Source organism: Pangasianodon hypophthalmus, chromosome 20 (genome assembly GCF_027358585.1).
Source record: "Pangasianodon hypophthalmus isolate fPanHyp1 chromosome 20, fPanHyp1.pri, whole genome shotgun sequence".
In the NCBI taxonomy this organism is placed as follows: Eukaryota; Metazoa; Chordata; class Actinopteri; order Siluriformes; family Pangasiidae; genus Pangasianodon; species Pangasianodon hypophthalmus.
This window is the reverse complement of record NC_069729.1, coordinates 139510-157009: the sequence shown is the minus strand read 5'-3', so window position 1 is coordinate 157009 and position 17500 is coordinate 139510. Positions and strand designations below refer to the sequence as shown.

General features: G+C 46.1%; 1 protein-coding gene across 1 annotated transcript; it reads right to left on the bottom strand.

The window, feature by feature from the left end:
- Positions 1-553: 553 nt before the first annotated feature.
- lamb3 (laminin subunit beta 3) lies at positions 554-10653 on the bottom strand. The gene is made up of 22 exons (XM_034313998.2): positions 10523-10653; positions 9579-9733; positions 9048-9162; positions 8847-8920; positions 8562-8750; positions 8362-8425; positions 8009-8196; positions 7720-7840; positions 7089-7277; positions 6817-6972; positions 6461-6648; positions 5585-5681; positions 5040-5412; positions 4779-4945; positions 4409-4620; positions 3996-4199; positions 3762-3906; positions 3125-3332; positions 2843-2984; positions 1597-1773; positions 932-1085; positions 554-798 (listed from the first exon to the last, which is right to left on the bottom strand). The coding sequence occupies exons 1-22, from the start codon at positions 10554-10556 to the stop codon at positions 659-661; spliced, it is 3492 nt and encodes a 1163-aa protein (XP_034169889.1). The 5' UTR covers positions 10557-10653; the 3' UTR covers positions 554-658.
- Positions 10654-17500: the final 6847 nt, after the last annotated feature.

Genomic DNA, 17500 nt, shown 5'->3' with positions numbered 1-17500 from the left:
TGTTTATTCCCACCACCAGGAGCCAGCACACAGCAATTATTATTATTGGTCATCTTTTTTATAGGATCTCTCACACACACACACATTCCCTCAGGGACGGATAGCCTTCAGAACACATGTGTGTGTGTGTGTGTGTGTGTGTGTGTGTGAGAGAGAGAGAGAGAGTGTAATGTATTTAACAGATGTGTGAGAACAATGTGTTTCCATGTTGATGACCTTCAACCTTCTGTGCTGTTCTGCTGCATTGCGTGAGACTTCATCATACTCAATAGCTCCACATTCTTCACACACACACACACACACACACACACACGTTGTTAATGCTACACAGTTGATTAGCGCTTCATTGCACCCAAATTATTTACACATAATTATGTATTTTATATATTTACAGTAGTATTCTAATAATTTATAGTAGAGTGTGTGTGTGTGTGTGTGAGAGAGAGAGAGATAGCTGTAATGCACTGTTTCTGTTTACTGAAAGTGAAGTGTGAGGTGTTTGATTAAAGGGTGAAACAGGAAGTACAGGAATGTAAACACAAACACTCAGCACTGACATCTTTTAATTTTTTATTAAACAAAAGTCACACATTTAACCTTAAAAAATACTGTTAATGTTCACTTTAAAATTTTCATTAAGAAAAGTATTAAAAGTTGCTCAGCCCACACACCCGCTGAGATTGTTAACTTTAGCCCTGATGCTGCTGATCAGCTCATTGACTCGAGACTCCAAACCGTCCAATCGCTGAGAGTTTAACATGAGCTCCTCCCCCAGTGTCCGTAGCCCCGCCTCCTTATCTGAGAGACAGAGAGAGAAGGAGAGATAGAGAGACCAATGTTCATTTAATTTATTGAAAATGTGACACATGTACACTCCTAACCCACTGTCATCTGTCTGTCTCTCCCTCTCTCCCTCTCTGTGTGTCTGTACCTGTGAGTTGGTTCAGGATGTCGGCTGTGTCCTGAATCAGGTGTGTCGCCTCAGTCTGTAGTGTCTGTAGGCGTTTTCCAGCTGCATCTGTGTTGTTGTTTGTGTCTGTGTCCTGCTTCAGCTTCAGCAGCTGCTGCTGCAGTAATTCCAGGTCCTGTACACACACACACACACACACACACACACACACACAATAATAATAATAATAATAATAATAATAATAATAATAATAATAATAATAAGCATTATAAGTCATAAAATATAAATTATAGAACAGATTTTGTTAAAGTGTAAGATTTTAAAAAATAAATGAATTTGATGCGTTTGTGCCTCAGAATCAGTTCCACAGTTAGTTTAAAAGAATCACTACAAAAGAACTGATTCATTTGGGAATCACCCATCAGTGAGTGTGTTTATACTGTGTGTAGTGTAGTGTAGTGTAGTGTGTAGTGTAGTGTGTAGTGTAGTGTAGTGTGTGAATTTTCTGTGTGTGTGAATTATCTGTAGTGTGTGTTTTCTGTGTGTGTGTTTTCTGTGTGTGTATGCAGGGAATCATTTCACCTGATTTGCTCAAATGAGTCATTGCAAATGAACTGACAATTATTTAATGGGTCTTTTAAATGTGTGTGTGTGTTTGTGTGTGTGTGTGTGTGTGTGTTGCATACTTTTGCTGCAGTGTTGGCATCATGCTCCGCCTCCTCTGCCTTCTCCCCTGCTTCCTCTGCTAGTTCCCTTCCTCTCTGCACGTCCTCCTTCAGGGGGTCCAGCAGGGGGCGCAGTGTGTCCACTACCCCTAACCCCTCGTTCACTATCCTCTCGACTGGAAGCAGAACGTCCTCCACCTGAGACAAACACACAAGGGTTTAGAGACGGTTCAGGGTTTAGAGACGGTTCAGGGTTTAGAGACGGTTCAGGGTTTAGAGACGGTTCAGGGTTTTAGAGATGGTTCAGGGTTTAGAGTTGTTCAGGGTTTAGAGACGGTTCAGGGTTTAGAGTTGTTCAGGGTTTAGAGACGGTTCAGGGTTTAGAGATGGTTCAGGGTTTAGAGATGGTTCGGGTTTTAGAGACGGTTCAGGGTTTAGAGATGGTTCAGGGTTTAGAGATGGTTCAGGGTTTAGAGACGGTTCAGGGTTTAGAGACGGTTCAGGGTTTAGAGTTGTTCAGGGTTTAGAGACGGTTCAGGGTTTAGAGACGGTTCAGGGTTTAGAGACGGTTCAGGGTTTAGAGACAGTTCGGGGTTTAGAGACGGTTCGGGGTTTAGAGACGGTTCGGGGTTTAGAGATGGTTCGGGGTTTAGAGACGGTTCAGGGTTTAGAGACGGTTCAGGGTTTAGAGACAGTTCGGGGTTTAGAGACAGTTCGGGGTTTAGAGACGGTTCAGGGTTTAGAGACGGTTCAGGGTTTAGAGACGGTTCGGGGTTTAGAGACGGTTCAGGGTTTAGAGACATTTCGGGATTTAGAGACGGTTCGGGTTTTAGAGACGGTTCGGGGTTTAGAGACGGTTCGGGTTTTAGAGACGGTTCGGGGTTTAGAGACGGTTCGGGTTTTAGAGACGGTTCGGGGTTTAGAGACGGTTCAGGGTTTTAGAGATGGTTCAGGATTTAGAGTTGTTCAGGGTTTAGAGACGGTTCAGGGTTTAGAGACAGTTCGGGGTTTAGAGACGGTTCAGGGTTTAGAGACAGTTCGGGGTTTAGAGATGGTTCAGGGTTTAGAGATGGTTCGGGGTTTAGAGACGGTTCAGGGTTTAGAGACGGTTCAGGGTTTAGAGACGGTTCAGGGTTTAGAGTTGTTCAGGGTTTAGAGACGGTTCAGGGTTTAGAGACAGTTCGGGGTTTAGAGACGGTTCAGGGTTTAGAGACGGTTCAGGGTTTAGAGATGGTTCAGGGTTTAGAGACGGTGAATGTTAACATACATTCTGGATGTTGTTTCTGACTTGGTCAATGATGTCGAGGTTGTGCTGCAGTTTGTCCTCCATGTCAGTGAGGGCGCTCTCACCATCATTCAGAAACTCCAGAACCCTCTCAGTGCTGTCCTGCAGACCCAGTGCTGTGTCCCTGCAAGGCACACACACACACACACACACACACACACATAAATAAATGAATCTGACTAGTGTGTGATGGTAGATTGCAGCCTACTGTGTGTTAGCACGTGTGTTAGCGTGTGTGTGTTAGCATGTTAGCATGTCGTGTACCTGGCATTCTCGGCGTTCTGCAGTAATTTCTGCGCCTCCTGCAGATGTGAGCTGGCGTTCTTTAGGACCTTGCTGGTGTCGGGCAGTGAGGCTGCCACATCCTGAATCTCTTTCAGCTTCTTCTTTAGAGCGTCGACCGTCTCAGGCAGCTTCACACCCAACACACCCTCACACACACGCTGCACTGCTGCAGGGTCAGTGGTCGGGTCTGTACGCGCACATACACACACACACACACACACACACACACACACACACACACACACACACACACATTCAAAATTACTCTAAAAATGCCAGAGGAAAGTCTCTGCACTTTCTCCCTCATTAAAAATGTTGGGATCTATGAATATGCATGAATATGTAAATTAGACACGTAAAAACATTTCATCCAGCCTTCCCTAAGCCTCCCTGCTGCATATACACATACACAATACCTACTTATGTATATTAAATATACTGTATATCTAATAAAATATTATATATATACATACTCTATATTAACACTTCTCTTTTATGGTTATACTTGCCCTATGTAGTGCACTATGTAGTGAGCAAGGAGACATTTTAAACACAGCCTTTGACAGAGCGAGCACTGATTTAAATATGCAGTGAAGTGATCGTGTGCAGAACTCACCTGACAGGAAGTCCTTCAGCTTCTTAACAAAGTCTTTAATGTCCTTCAGTCCCTCATCGATGTCATCACGAGTACGCTTCATCTGATTGGACAGCTCATCTGCAGACAGTCTTACCTGATTGGTTGAGTCCTGGGATTTCTGAATCTGAAAATCAGAGGGAGGAGTTACAGTTTCACTCCCATTATCAGCCACTGGGAACTGTGTGTGTGTGTGTGTGTGTGTGTGTGTGTTACCTGTGTGTATGCCTGAGTGATCTTGTCGTTGAGTTGTTGCAGTTTCTCCTTCACCTCCACTGTGTCTTGCTCCGCCCTCTGGCTCCATGGTAACGCTCCCACGCACTTCTGTCCCTGAACACAGGGGGACGCTCCGTCTACAGGACACAGCTCGCCCTCACACTGCAGCGGGGTACACGGCAACACACGCCTACTGCCACACACCTAATCACACACACACACACACACACACACACACATTTACAGGAGCTGTTTGAATCATAAGTAAGTTATTTGTAATAGTTGGCCTGTTTAATTAAATATGCAAATTTATGATAATTAGCTGACACTGAGTCATTAGTGGAATTACTTATCGATGTTAATAATCCTAATATAGTCTGAGGTGGATGTTGTGTACTTGTTTGTATTCTCACCTGTGTGGCTGTAGGTGTGAGGTTGGGACGGGTTGCCAGGTCCTTCTCGAGCGCCTGCAGGTTCTGCGTGTTGATTGGCTGTACATGCTTCAGGCCGTTAATGGCATCGCCTCTGACTGACGCTGACTTGTCCACAGTGTCTGCTGTTCCATCTGCACGTTTCACTGCATCTGTGGATCTGCTGAAGGCATTTTTAACAGCGTCCAGGACTCCTACAAACACGCACACACACACACACGCACACACACACACACACACGCTGGCTTAAGCGTATGTTAAGTGCACTATTTAAAGGAAACTCCAGTGTATTTCTCTCTCCACTTCGTGAGTGTGAGTGTGTGTGTGTGTGTGTGTGTGTGTGTGTGTATACCAGCGTAGTTAGAGCCGTTGAAGTGTGTTACTGCATGTTTCTTGGCGTTGTAAACCAGGTGAAGGTCAGAAAGCTGTTGCTGGAGTCTGCGTAGCTCCACCTCCAGTTCTGAAGTATAAACTACACCTGTACGCCTCAAATCCTCCTCCACCTTCTCCAACTCAGAGCTGAGAGAGAGAGAGACAGGTAACACTGTGTGAGGACAGTACTGTGTGTGTGTGTGTGTGTGTGTGTGTGTGTGTGTGTGTGTGTGAGACTCACCGCAGTGTGTATAAACGGTGTGTATAAGTGTCGTATAGGTCTCTGTCATTAGGCAGCTGCTGCAGAGCATTGATGATTCGCCGGAGTGTATGCTGTGCACCTGTGATGCGTTGAAGTGTGTGTGTGGGGATTTGGGGGGGCAGTGTGTGTGTGAGTGTGTACGTGAGGTGGCTCAGACGGATTGTGAGGTTCTGCAGCTCTGTGTCGAGCGAGAAGAAGCAGGACGGACAGACGGGGCAGTTAGGGAACTGAGCACAGTGACCACGCCCACACATGTCACACCTGTCCCCTACCACACCTGGCTTGCACACACACACACCAGTACGGCGGTCACACCCCCCGGACACACTGCCCACACGGTCACACACACATGCTGGGAGGGACAGAGAGATATTATTATTATTATTATTATTATTATTATTATTATTATTATTATTATTATTGTTATTATTGTTGTTGTTGTTTTATTACTTGTTAAATATGGTTCCATTTTTAGAGAGAGTGAGACACAGAGAGAGACACAGAGAGTGAGACAGGATTCTTACGTCTGCAGCCGGTTAGTGGGTCTCCATATGTGTTTTCTGGACAGCCGCTGCAGGTTCGACCCCCAAAACCAGGGCGACACACACACTGACCTGTTAACTACACACACACACACACACACACACACACACCTTATGTGTGTGTATATATATATATATAAAATGAACTTAAAGTTTCTCTGTAAGTGTAGCAGATGAGTGCTAGGTCAGATTATCCTTCACATTGTTAGCGTGTTTTCTTTATAGTAGAGCATCGAATTAACACAGTGACATTATTTTATTAAGTCAACAAATCAACATAGTGAATTAAAAGTGTGATAAAATCTCCTACATTCCGCACACACGTTAATATTTTTGCGCATGAGTAGAATAGCAGGATGTGCTGGATCAAGTGCTATTCTATGTGCTGCTGAATAGTGACTGTGGAAGCCATTTTGTTAAAACAGTGGATAATGTGATAATTACAACTAGCACTATTCATGCAGTAATATATTGGTGATATACAACGCTCACCATCTCCTCATTCAGATATCATCATATCACACAGCTGCGTAACCCGACTCTGAATACGAGGAACTTTCCTGTGTAAATACTGATGTAAATTTTTGAACCCTGAATACGGCTCACGGTCCCTAGCTTTTACATTTAGATTTATGGCATTTGGCAGATGCTCTCATCCAGAGCGACTTACAGAAGTGCTTCGAAGTCTTTATCAATAAATACATTCTGACACGGTTCGCTAACGTCACAAACTAAGAACACCATCAGTCCAGAAACTCTGTTGGGGAGGTGATATAAGTGTTCCTTGATTCCTAATTCATGGTTCCAGGTTCCTTGAACACTAGCCATAGCCACTTATTTGAGGGTGAAAGGTCGTACCTGGTCACAGGTGTTGCCGATGGTGTTGGTGAGGTCACAGTCACATGACTGACATCCTGATGACAAGTTCCAGAATCCCTCGGCACACCGGTCACATGACTTTCCTCCCATATTTTGCCTGCACGCACACTGACCTGTCACTGCATCACACACACTGTGGAGGGAACCGACTGCACTGCAGGAGCACTCTACACACACACACACACACACACACACACACACACACACACAGGTGTTTATGTGACCTATACAGTGAATAAGATTAGTGGTTTGCAGACTGTGTACTATATACAGCTGGATGTATATATTAAGTGTACTTTTGTCGTAGTGTACCCTAAAGGTCAAAGGTCACTCACTGGAGCAGCCGAGGGGGTTCGTACTGCTGAGGCCATAGTATCCGGGTTTACAGCGGTCACAGCGTGCTCCTTCCACATTCTCCTTACAGCGACACACCCCCGTGACCTCATCACACTGACGCCCGACCTCTGACCCTGCAGTGTCACACTGACACCCTACACACACACACATACACACACACACACACACATACAAATCATCAGCATGTACACAGAGACTGGCACTGGAATGTGTGTGTGTGTGTGTGTGTGTGTGTGTGTGTGAGACATACGTAAGCATGCGTCAGGTCTCTGCATGTTGCTCCGGGGGTTTCTGTAATAGTTGTCGGCGCAGCGTTCACAGTGTGTTCCTGCAGTGTGGTGTGTACACTCCTCACACACTCCACCACTCCTTCGCCCGCTGAGCTCGTACAGCTCACGGTCAAAACGGCATCGCTGGGCATGGTTATTACACTCACAGCCTGTAACACACACACACATATATTTAGGCTATACTAGTATGGATAAGTTAGTATGTATTAGGTGTGTGTAGTGGTTCAGGTGTGTGTAGTGGTTCAGGTGTGTAGTAGCTCAGGTGTGTAGTGGTTCAGGTGTGTAGTAGTTCAGGTTTGTGTAGTAGCTCAGGTTTGTGTAGTGGTTCAGGTGTGTAGTGGTTCAGATGTGTAGTAGCTCAGGTTTGTGTAGTGGTTCAGGTGTGTAGTAGTTCAGGTTTGTGTAGTGGTTCAGGTGTGTAGTAGTTCAGGTGTGTAGTAGTTCAGGTTTGTGTAGTGGTTCAGGTGTGTAGTGGTTCAGGTGTGTAGTGGTTCAGGTGTGTAGTAGTTCAGGTGTGTAGTGGTTCAGGTGTGTGTAGTAGTTCAGGTGTGTAGTGGTTCAGGTGTGTGTAGTAGTTCAGGTGCGTCGTACGTTTGCAGGTGTGTGTGTTGTCTCTTTCTGCTGGTTGCCATGGAAGGTCGTTGTAAAGGTCAGCACAGCGCTCACAGTTCACACCTGCTGTGTTGTGCTGACAGTCACATGCACCATATACCTACACACACACACACACACACACATACACACAAACAAACAAAGACATGCACACAATTAGTTTAGCACTGGAGCATCAGATGACAGACACAAAGACCATGTCTTTGCTCAGACTGAACTCTGTGTGTGTGTGTGAGTGTGTGTGTGTGAGTGTGTGTGTGTTGAGTACCTCTGTGTTGGGCAGGTCTTTGGAGGTGGGGTCAGGAAGGCAGCGGTCAGCATGGCCATGGCAGAAGCAGGAGCCAATCAGCTTAATCTCCTTCAGGGCGTAGAAGCGTGATGGGTGTCGGCCAGGCGTGTAAGGCACCGCCCCAAACTGAGTCAGGTTCACACGCAGCCCTGTATAACCTGACAGCCCTGTAACCACCAATCAGTCAATCAATCAATCAATCAATCAATCAATCAATCGGTGAGCGAAGAAACCAATCAGTTTATCAGTCAGTCACTCAGTTAATGAATGAATGGATCAATCAGAGACTCTAAGGCTTCATTAGTGATGTGATCTGATTGGACGATGCTTACTCTCAATCATCTGTTCCTGTGGGAGAGGAAGACTGGAGTACTGCAGCAGAGGGTGGAAATACACCTGAGGCACACACACACACACACACACACACACCATCAATCACTGATCTTAATAAACATAATCAATAGTCAATAATTATATCCACAATCAGTGCAAGTCCATGAAAAAGAATAGAAGTGAGTGTCTGTGTTCTTACCCTCTGGTCCTGGAAGGGGTTATTGGCGTTGGAGGGCAGTGTGTAGCAGTGGGGGTTGTCGAGGTCAGAGGTCGTTGTTAGGACGTGAGGGAAAGTGGATTCACAGTCAGTGGCCATGTAGATCGCCGGAGTCCACGACCTCCCGAAATCAGACGACCTCTCGATCACCAGAGCGTCCGGCCTCGGACCCTGGGGGAGGGGCAGTGTGTGAGTGTGTGTGTGTGTGTGTGTGTGTGTGTGTGTGAGTGTATGTGTGTATGTGTGTGTGTGTGTGTGTGGTTATACCTTGAAGTACAGTAGTAGGTTGTTGATGTGAAACAGCTGTTTCAGGTCCAACTCTATAGTGACAGGACTCACATCTACACACACAACAAACAAACAAATTAAGGTTCCACAGTCACACTGTAATGATTTTGTGTGTGTGTGAGTGTGTGTGTGTGAGTGTGTGAGTGTGAGTGTATGTGTGTGTGTGTGTGTATATCTGACCTTTTTTGCTTTGCCACCAGCGCTCAGGTCCAGCGGCACTCAGAACGTTCTGGATTGTGTGTGCATTTCGACCTTCTGCAGTTCTTGAGTCACATGGACAGCACTTCATCTTCCACTATACACACACACACACACACACACACAAACACACACACACAGAAGTAAGTAACGTTTTAGCATCACTTCCCCCTGTGTCCCAAATTCCAACTTATTCACTATATAGTGCACTATTTAAGGAGTGATCCTGAAGTTGTGTGTCAAAGTGAATATCAAGTGCACTCATTAAATCCACACTTCAGTTCAGGACAGTGTTTGATTTGGGACGTGACCACAGTGGACTCATGATGTGATGTGACACAGTATTAATGTGAGTTTTAAATGAATTCTACACTAAATAAAAACCAGTATCCAGTAAACCATCAATTTACTCAGGCAGATTGTGTGTGTGTGTATGTGAGTGTGTGTGTGTGTGTGTGTGTGTGTGAGTGTGTGTGTGCGTGTGTGAATGTATGTGTGTGTGTGTGTGTATACCTGTCCTAAAGGTGTACAGAACACCTCGATGCCGGTGAGACCGCATGTAGACGAGGCTCTGAGTCCAGTCTCTCGGCCTGTCAGTAAATCACCCAGTGGAGGATAACACGCCCCGCTCAAACATTCCTGCTGCGCCACACACACTGCTGCTAATGCTGCACACACACACACACACACACACACACATAATGTAACTGACCCAGGAAAGCAAGGGGTTGGAATAAAAACAGAATGTCTTTGTTTCTCACTGTCTGTCTGTCTGACTGTATTAATGATGTAATTCTCTGTAATATTATTAATAGAGTTATTAATACTTTTAATATGATATAATACTATTAATATTCTGTTAATAATTCAGTTCAATTCAATTTTATTTGTATAGCGCTTTTAACAGTCGACATTGTCACAAAGCAGCTTTACAGAAATATATAAATTCAGGATACAAATTTTAAATGTATAAATTTATCCCTAATGAGAAGTCAGAGGAGACGGTGGTGAGGAAAAACTCCCCGAGACGACATGAGGAAGAAACCTTGAGAGGAACCAGACTCAAAAGGATCCCATCCTCATCTGGGTGACACGGATAGTGCGATTATAAATCATTCCCTTCTGTAACTGTGAGCTACATGGACAAATAGTGCAGTTGTGTAAACAGGAAACTCTGTAGTACTCTACAATACTCTAGCAACACTATAATACCGGAATAATATGATATTAATACAATGTAACACACTTTTAATATTTGATAATACTCTGTAATACGCCACAATACTCAGTAGCAACATGCTACAATACTCTGTTAATACTGTACAATACTCCGCTAACATGCTCTAATACTACATAATACTGTATGAGAGCTCAGAGACCCAGTATCAGATATGAGTGTGTGTGTGTGTGTGTGTGTGTGTGTGTGTGTGTGTGTGTAATGGATAATAAAGTCGTACCTGCGGTGATCTGTAGAATAATAAGAGTCCTCATCCTGGAGAAACAAACACAGCAGCTCTATAACTCTATAACTCTCTCTGCTCACTCGCTCAGCTGCTTTTATACACGACACACCTGTGTGTGTGTGTGTGTGTGTGTGTGTACTTTGATTCATTATTGTGACGGGCGTGGCACTGTGAGGAAGTGTGTATCACAGCACTGCTGTAGTCATACACACACTCACACACAGTCAGACACGCGTCTGGATGAATCAAAACTCACTGACTTAAAAACGTAAGAAACACATCCTTAAACCCTAAACCCTTAATCCCTAAACCCTACTCACTAAACCCTAAACCCTTAATCCCTAAACCCTACTCACTAAACCCTAAACCCTTAATCCCTAAACCCTACTCACTAAACCCTAAACCCTTAATCCCTAAACCCTACTCACTAAACTTTAATCTCTAAACCTTAATCTCTAATCCCTAAACCCTACTCACTAAACCTTGGTCCCTAAACCCTAAACCCTACTCACTAAACCTTAGTCCCTAATCCCTAAACCCTACTCACTAAACCTTAATCTCTAATCCCTAAACCCTACTCACTAAACCTTAATCTCTAATCCCTAAACCCTACTCACTAAACCCTAAACCCTTATTCCCTAAACCCTACTCACTAAACCCTAAACCCTTAATCCCTAAACCCTACTCACTAAACCCTAAACCCTTAATCCCTAAACCCTACTCACTAAACCCTAAACCCTTAATCCCTAAACCCTACTCCCTAAACCTTAAACCCTAATCCCTAAACCCTACTCACTAAACCTTAATCTCTAATCCCTAAACCCTACTCACTAAACCCTAAACTGTGATCCCCTAACACTAAACTTTAAATAATTTGAATATAACTATAACCACGAGCCTAAGACTAAGCCCTACTCCCTACCCATTAGCCCTAACTTTAAGATTTTGTGTGCTATTATTTTGAAATGTTTCTGGGAGTCACATTCAGACGAGCCGCGTTTAAATTAAACAAGTCCGTGTTATTTCAGTCTTTTCACTCTCCTGACACGCTGCAGTAGCGTAGCTCAGCAATCAAAGCAACAACTGTCCATCCGCCTCCGCTAAACACACTAGCATTGTGTTTCAGGTTGCGTACTTACGTACTATTGTATACCGTTATTGAGCACTAACACTAACCGCGTTTCCTGTTACAGTTGATGTTTGTGTTTTAAAATCTTCTCATGTCGCCTTCGAACCTACCAAAAGCTTTGTTTTTCTTCTGGATTTTCTAGATTAGTAAATACTTTTGAGTATAAGGTCAGAGTTTCCGATATGAGATCATCAGCTCATGACAACAATCACGACGATGGCGGACAGTTTTAAAAAGAGACACGGAGCTCGTCAGTGTGTTTAACGTCACGTGGATGAAATCGCTAAACATTCTGACGCACAGGGATGTTTTGGCTCCGAAGTGTCGCTCTAGTCAAAGTCGCTTTTAAAACTTCTGAATGTACGTAAGATACGCAGCGAGTGTGTGAACTGCTCACGTTACTGCTGCTTCTTCACGCGCACAAAAAAATCATGCGTCAAGTATGAACCGGACTCGTGTGCTCCACATCGCTCCGTAACGCTCCGTAACGCTCCGCCCCGGCGTGGATTATTCCCCTGGGACAGAACAGCACTTCCCACTAGACTGATCTGATCCCAAACCCCCTGTTGTAGGTTCTGCATGGGACCCGTAAGGGTTCCTCAGAGGGACAAACTGAAGAACCCTGTTTTATAAGAGAGTTACTGTAAAACCTTAAACCCTACCCCATATTCCCTACCCCCTGCTCCCTACCCCCTAACCCATATTCCCTACCCCCTGCTCCCTACCCCCTAACCCATATTCCCTACCCCCTGCTCCCTACCACCTATTCCCTACCCCCCTGCTCCCTACCCCCTATTCCCTCCCCCCTGCTCCCTACCCCCTAACCCATATTCCCTACCCCCTGCTCCCTACCACCTATTCCCTACCTCCCTGCTCCCTACCCCCTAACCCATATTCCCTACCCCCTGCTCCCTACCCCCTAACCCATATTCCCTACCCCCTGCTCCCTACCACCTATTCCCTACCCCCCTGCTCCCTACCCCCTATTCCCTCCCCCCTGCTCCCTACCCCCTAACCCATATTCCCTACCCCCTGCTCCCTACCACCTATTCCCTACCCCCCTGCTCCCTACCCCCTATTCCCTCCCCCCTGCTCCCTACCCCCTAACCCCTTTTCCCTCCCCCCTGCTCCCTACCCCTTAACCCCTATTCTCTATCCCCTGTTCCCTACCCCCTATTCCCTAGCCCCTGCTCCCTAACCCCTATTCCCTCCCCCCTATTCCCTACCCCCTAACCCCTATTCCCTCCCCCCTGCTCCCTACCCCCTAACCCCTATTCCCTCCCCCGTGCTCCCTACCACCTATTCTCTAGCCCCTGTTCCCTAACCCCTATTCCCTCTCCCCTGTTCCCCACCCCCTAACCCCTATTCCCTACCCCCTGCTCCCTAACCCCTATTCCCTCCCCCCTGTTCCCTACCCCCTAACCCCTATTCAATACCCCCTGCTCCCTAACCCCTATTCCCTCCCCCCTGTTCCCCACCCCCTAACCCCTATTCCCTACCCCCTGCTCCCTAACCCCTATTCCCTCCCCCCTGTTCCCTACCCCCTAACCCCTATTCAATACCCCCTGCTCCCTAACCCCTATTCCCTCCCCCCTGTTTCCCACCCCCTAACCCCTATTCCCTACCCCCTGCTCCCTAACCCCTATTCCCTCCCCCCTGTTCCCTACCCCCTAACCCCTATTCCCTCCCCCGTGCTCCCTACCACCTATTCCCTCTTCCCTGTTCCCTACCCCCTATTCCCTCCCCCCTGTTCCCTACCCCCTAACCCCTATTCAATACCCCCTGCTCCCTAACCCCTATTCCCTCCCCCCTGTTCCCCACCCCCTAACCCCTATTCCCTACCCCCTGCTCCCTAACCCCTATTCCCTCCCCCCTGTTCCCTACCCCCTAACCCCTATTCAATACCCCCTGCTCCCTAACCCCTATTCCCTCCCCCCTGTTTCCCACCCCCTAACCCCTATTCCCTAGCCCCTGTTCCCTACCCCCTATTCCCTAACCCCTATTCCCTACCCCCTGTTCTTTACCCCCATTCCCTACCTCTGTGTGCTCCCTGTGGAGTGGTGAGGGTTAAGTGTAACTCTAGTCCCCTTGGTGGTGTGCATTTGGGCGTGTCCTAACAACAGAGTGTCTCATTGTGCACTAGAGAAAGGCTCACTAATCCTCTGCAGCTCAGTGTAAAAGAACCCTTTATAAACATACAGAACATAAACAACCCCATGTGCCCTACTCCCTACACCCTACACACTGCTCACTGTGCTCCCCCATGTGCCCTACTCCCTACACCCTATACCCTACACACTTCTCACTGCACTCCCCCATGCACCCTACTCCCTACACCCTATACCCTACACACTTCTCACTGCGCTCCCCCCCATGTGCCCTGCTCCCTACACCCTATACCCTACACACTTCTCACTGCACTCCCCCATGCGCCCTACTCCCTACACCCTATACCCTACACACTTCTCACTGCACTCCCCCATGCGCCCTACTCCCTACACCCTATTCCCCACACACTTCTCACTACGCTCCCCCCATGTGCCTTACTCCCTACACCCTACACACTTCTCACTACGCTCCCCCCATGTGCCCTACTCCCTACACCCTACACACTTCTCACTGCGCTCCCCCCATGTGCCCTGCTCCCTACACCCTATACCCTACACACTTCTCACTGTGCTCCCCCCATGTGCCCTGCTCCCTACACCCTACACACTTCTCACTGTGCTCCCCCCATGTGCCCTGCTCCCTACACCCTACACACTTCTCACTGTGCTCCCCCCATGTGCCCTGCTCCCTACACCCTATACCCTACACACTTCTCACTGCACTCCCCCATGCACCCTACTCCCTACACCCTATACCCTACACACTTCTCACTGTGCTCCCCCCCATGTGCCTTACTCCCTACACCCTACACACTTCTCACTACGCTCCCCCCATGCACCCTACTCCCTACTCCCTACACCCTACACACTTCTCACTACGCTCCCCCCATGTGCCCTGCTCCCTACACCCTACACACTTCTCACTATGCTCCCCCCATGCACCCTACTCCCTACTCCCTACACCCTACACACTTCTCACTACGCTAACCCCACCCACTCTTGGAGATTAATGTCTTCAGGAGTTATTGTTCATATTATGATCTCAGACATCACTATAAAGTAGTGCACTATATAGTGAGCAGGGTGTGATTTGGGACACACAGATAAACTCAACAGTGACTCAGTAATGAACTCAAACTTGTAAAAGTCATTCAATTTAATATTTATAAATTTAATAGTTAAGAGTCTACTTCCTGGATGTGGCATGGGGGGTTATTATGGGATGTCAGTGAGGGATGGTGTGTTATAGGATGGCAGTGTGTTTTGGTGGTAATATGAGAGAAGAACATTGACGTGATGGATTTGTTTGCATTCCTTGTATCTCAGCAGTGAAGTCTGACTACAGAGTGTGTGTGTGTGTGTGTGTGTGTGTGTGTGAGAGAGAGAGAAAGAGAGACAGTAGTGTGTGTTCTGGGTGCGGTGTTCTGTAAATTGCAGCCTCGGGCCACGGATTTCACCTCATGTTCCTCCACTGCAGGTTTGAACCAGCCAGGTGTGTGTGTGTGTGTGTGTGTGTGTGTGTGTGTGTGTGTGTGTGTGTGTGTGTGTGTGTGAATAAAGGTGTGTTCTCTGACTCAAAGAGCCGCCAGACACAGATTCAACACACCTAACTCTGTCAGACAAGTTTCCGTGGTGATGAGAACTGTGTGTGTGTGTTTATATGGGCGCACGCGCACGCACACACACACAAAAAAACACACACACACACACACACACACACACACACACACACACACACACACACACTAAAGGCTGCTAATGCTGTAAACCGTGTTTTGAATAATAGTATTAAACTTTACACACAGTATAAACCCCTTATTCCCGGGAGGCGTGGCATTGAGTGGAAATGGGTTACACCAGCGCGCAAGTGTGTTCTATTAGCAGTGTTTAAGAAGGAGAAACACACACACACACACACACACACACCCCTCAGATGGGCTGGTTTGAGTATTTCAGAAACTTCTCTCAGGAAAATGGCCAGATTGGTTTGAGAGAGATATAATAAAGGAAAAAGGATATAATAACTCCTATAAGCATCTCAGCATGCACAAAACATCGAACCTTGAGGTGGATGAGCTACAACAGCTGAAGACCACATCAGGTTCCACTCCTGTCAGCCAGGAACAGGAATCTGAGGCACACACTCACACACACTGGACAGCTGAAGACTGGAAAAAGACCAGGTGATTTTTTTTCTAATCTTCAGCTGTCCAGTGCCACTAACCACGCCCGGTCACAGAGATCACACTTTTTCTTCATTCTGATGTTTGATGTGAACATTAACTGAAGCTCTTGACCTGCCTCTGCATGAGTTTATACATTGTGCTGCTGCCACGTGATTGGCTGATTAGAGAACTGCATGAATTTGCAAGTGTACAGGTGTTCCTATTAAAGTGGATGGTGTGTGTGTGTGTATTCAGTGGTTACATCCCAAACTACACAGAACTACGTACAGCCTGAGAGTGTGTCACCATGGAAACTTTGCATACACTGCTAGAATTGGTTAAACCACTGTTGATGCATGAGAGGCCAAAGGTCACGACCCCGTTTACCTTATCGGCCTCTCTCCACTGGCACTCTCACAGAGCCCCCCCGTCATCACTTCCTGTTTACGGAGAGCCGACAGGAAGTGGGAGAGTGAGGGGGGTGTGAGGAGGACATGGGAAAGTGGGAAAGGTGCTGAGAGGTCAAAGGTGAAACACCAAATGGGTGTTTGTGAGGTCACTGTCAGGAACATGGCATACTGAGTCCACACTTCACAACACACACCATGGCTCCGTCCCAAATCACTCCTTACTCCTGACATACCTTAACCCGAACTTCATGGTGTAGGGTTTAACACAGTGACTTGTACACTTACTCCCTATAGTTATGCACTAAATAGGGAGTTAAATTCCAGCGTGTACACCTTCTAAGTGCACTACATAGGGCACTGCATAATGACTTCTACACTTTAGTGCTACATGTCTGAACACACACACACACACACACACACACACACACACACACACACACACACACTGCCCCCTAGCGACCAATTAACTGAGCTGCACTTTGATGTTTTATTCCTTCTGTTCTTTCTGCCGGATTTCACATAAACTATAAAATTTATGATAATAAAATTATGACTGATGTTGTTTGCAGAATTAAACCTGAAAACACAGAAACACGACAGAGAGAAAAACAGCAAGCACAGAGAAGTGAAAAAGTGTAAAAGTTTGTTTGTGTAAAGCTGCTTTGAGACAATGACCTTTGTAAAAAAGCGCTATACAAATAAAAATGAATTGAATTGAATTAAAAGTGCACTTTATTTTCTATTAAACAACCACAGGACATAATAAATAAATAATAATCAGTGCTAAATAATAATAATAATAATAATAATAATAGCGTCGCTGAAGTCTCAGTTCCTTTAACTTCTTACATCCGGGAACTTGTGTTCTCTCCGAAAGGGAAATAAACTTCCGGGTTTCGTGTCCACGAGGTGGCGCTGCTCCATCAGCTCAGTTTCAGATTTTAGAGATTTTAAACATTCTCTGATAAATTCCTCTTTTCATCAACACAAAATATCATTAGGGACTTTAGGGAACTTTTCACGTCAGTGTTTTATTTATGGAGCAGGACTACATTTATTTTAATTGAATTGAATTTAAATTATTTTTAATATTTTTTGAAGTTTATCTTGAATCTTGTTTTGTATTATTTTCCAAAAACTAAGCTGGAAAACTGGTTTAT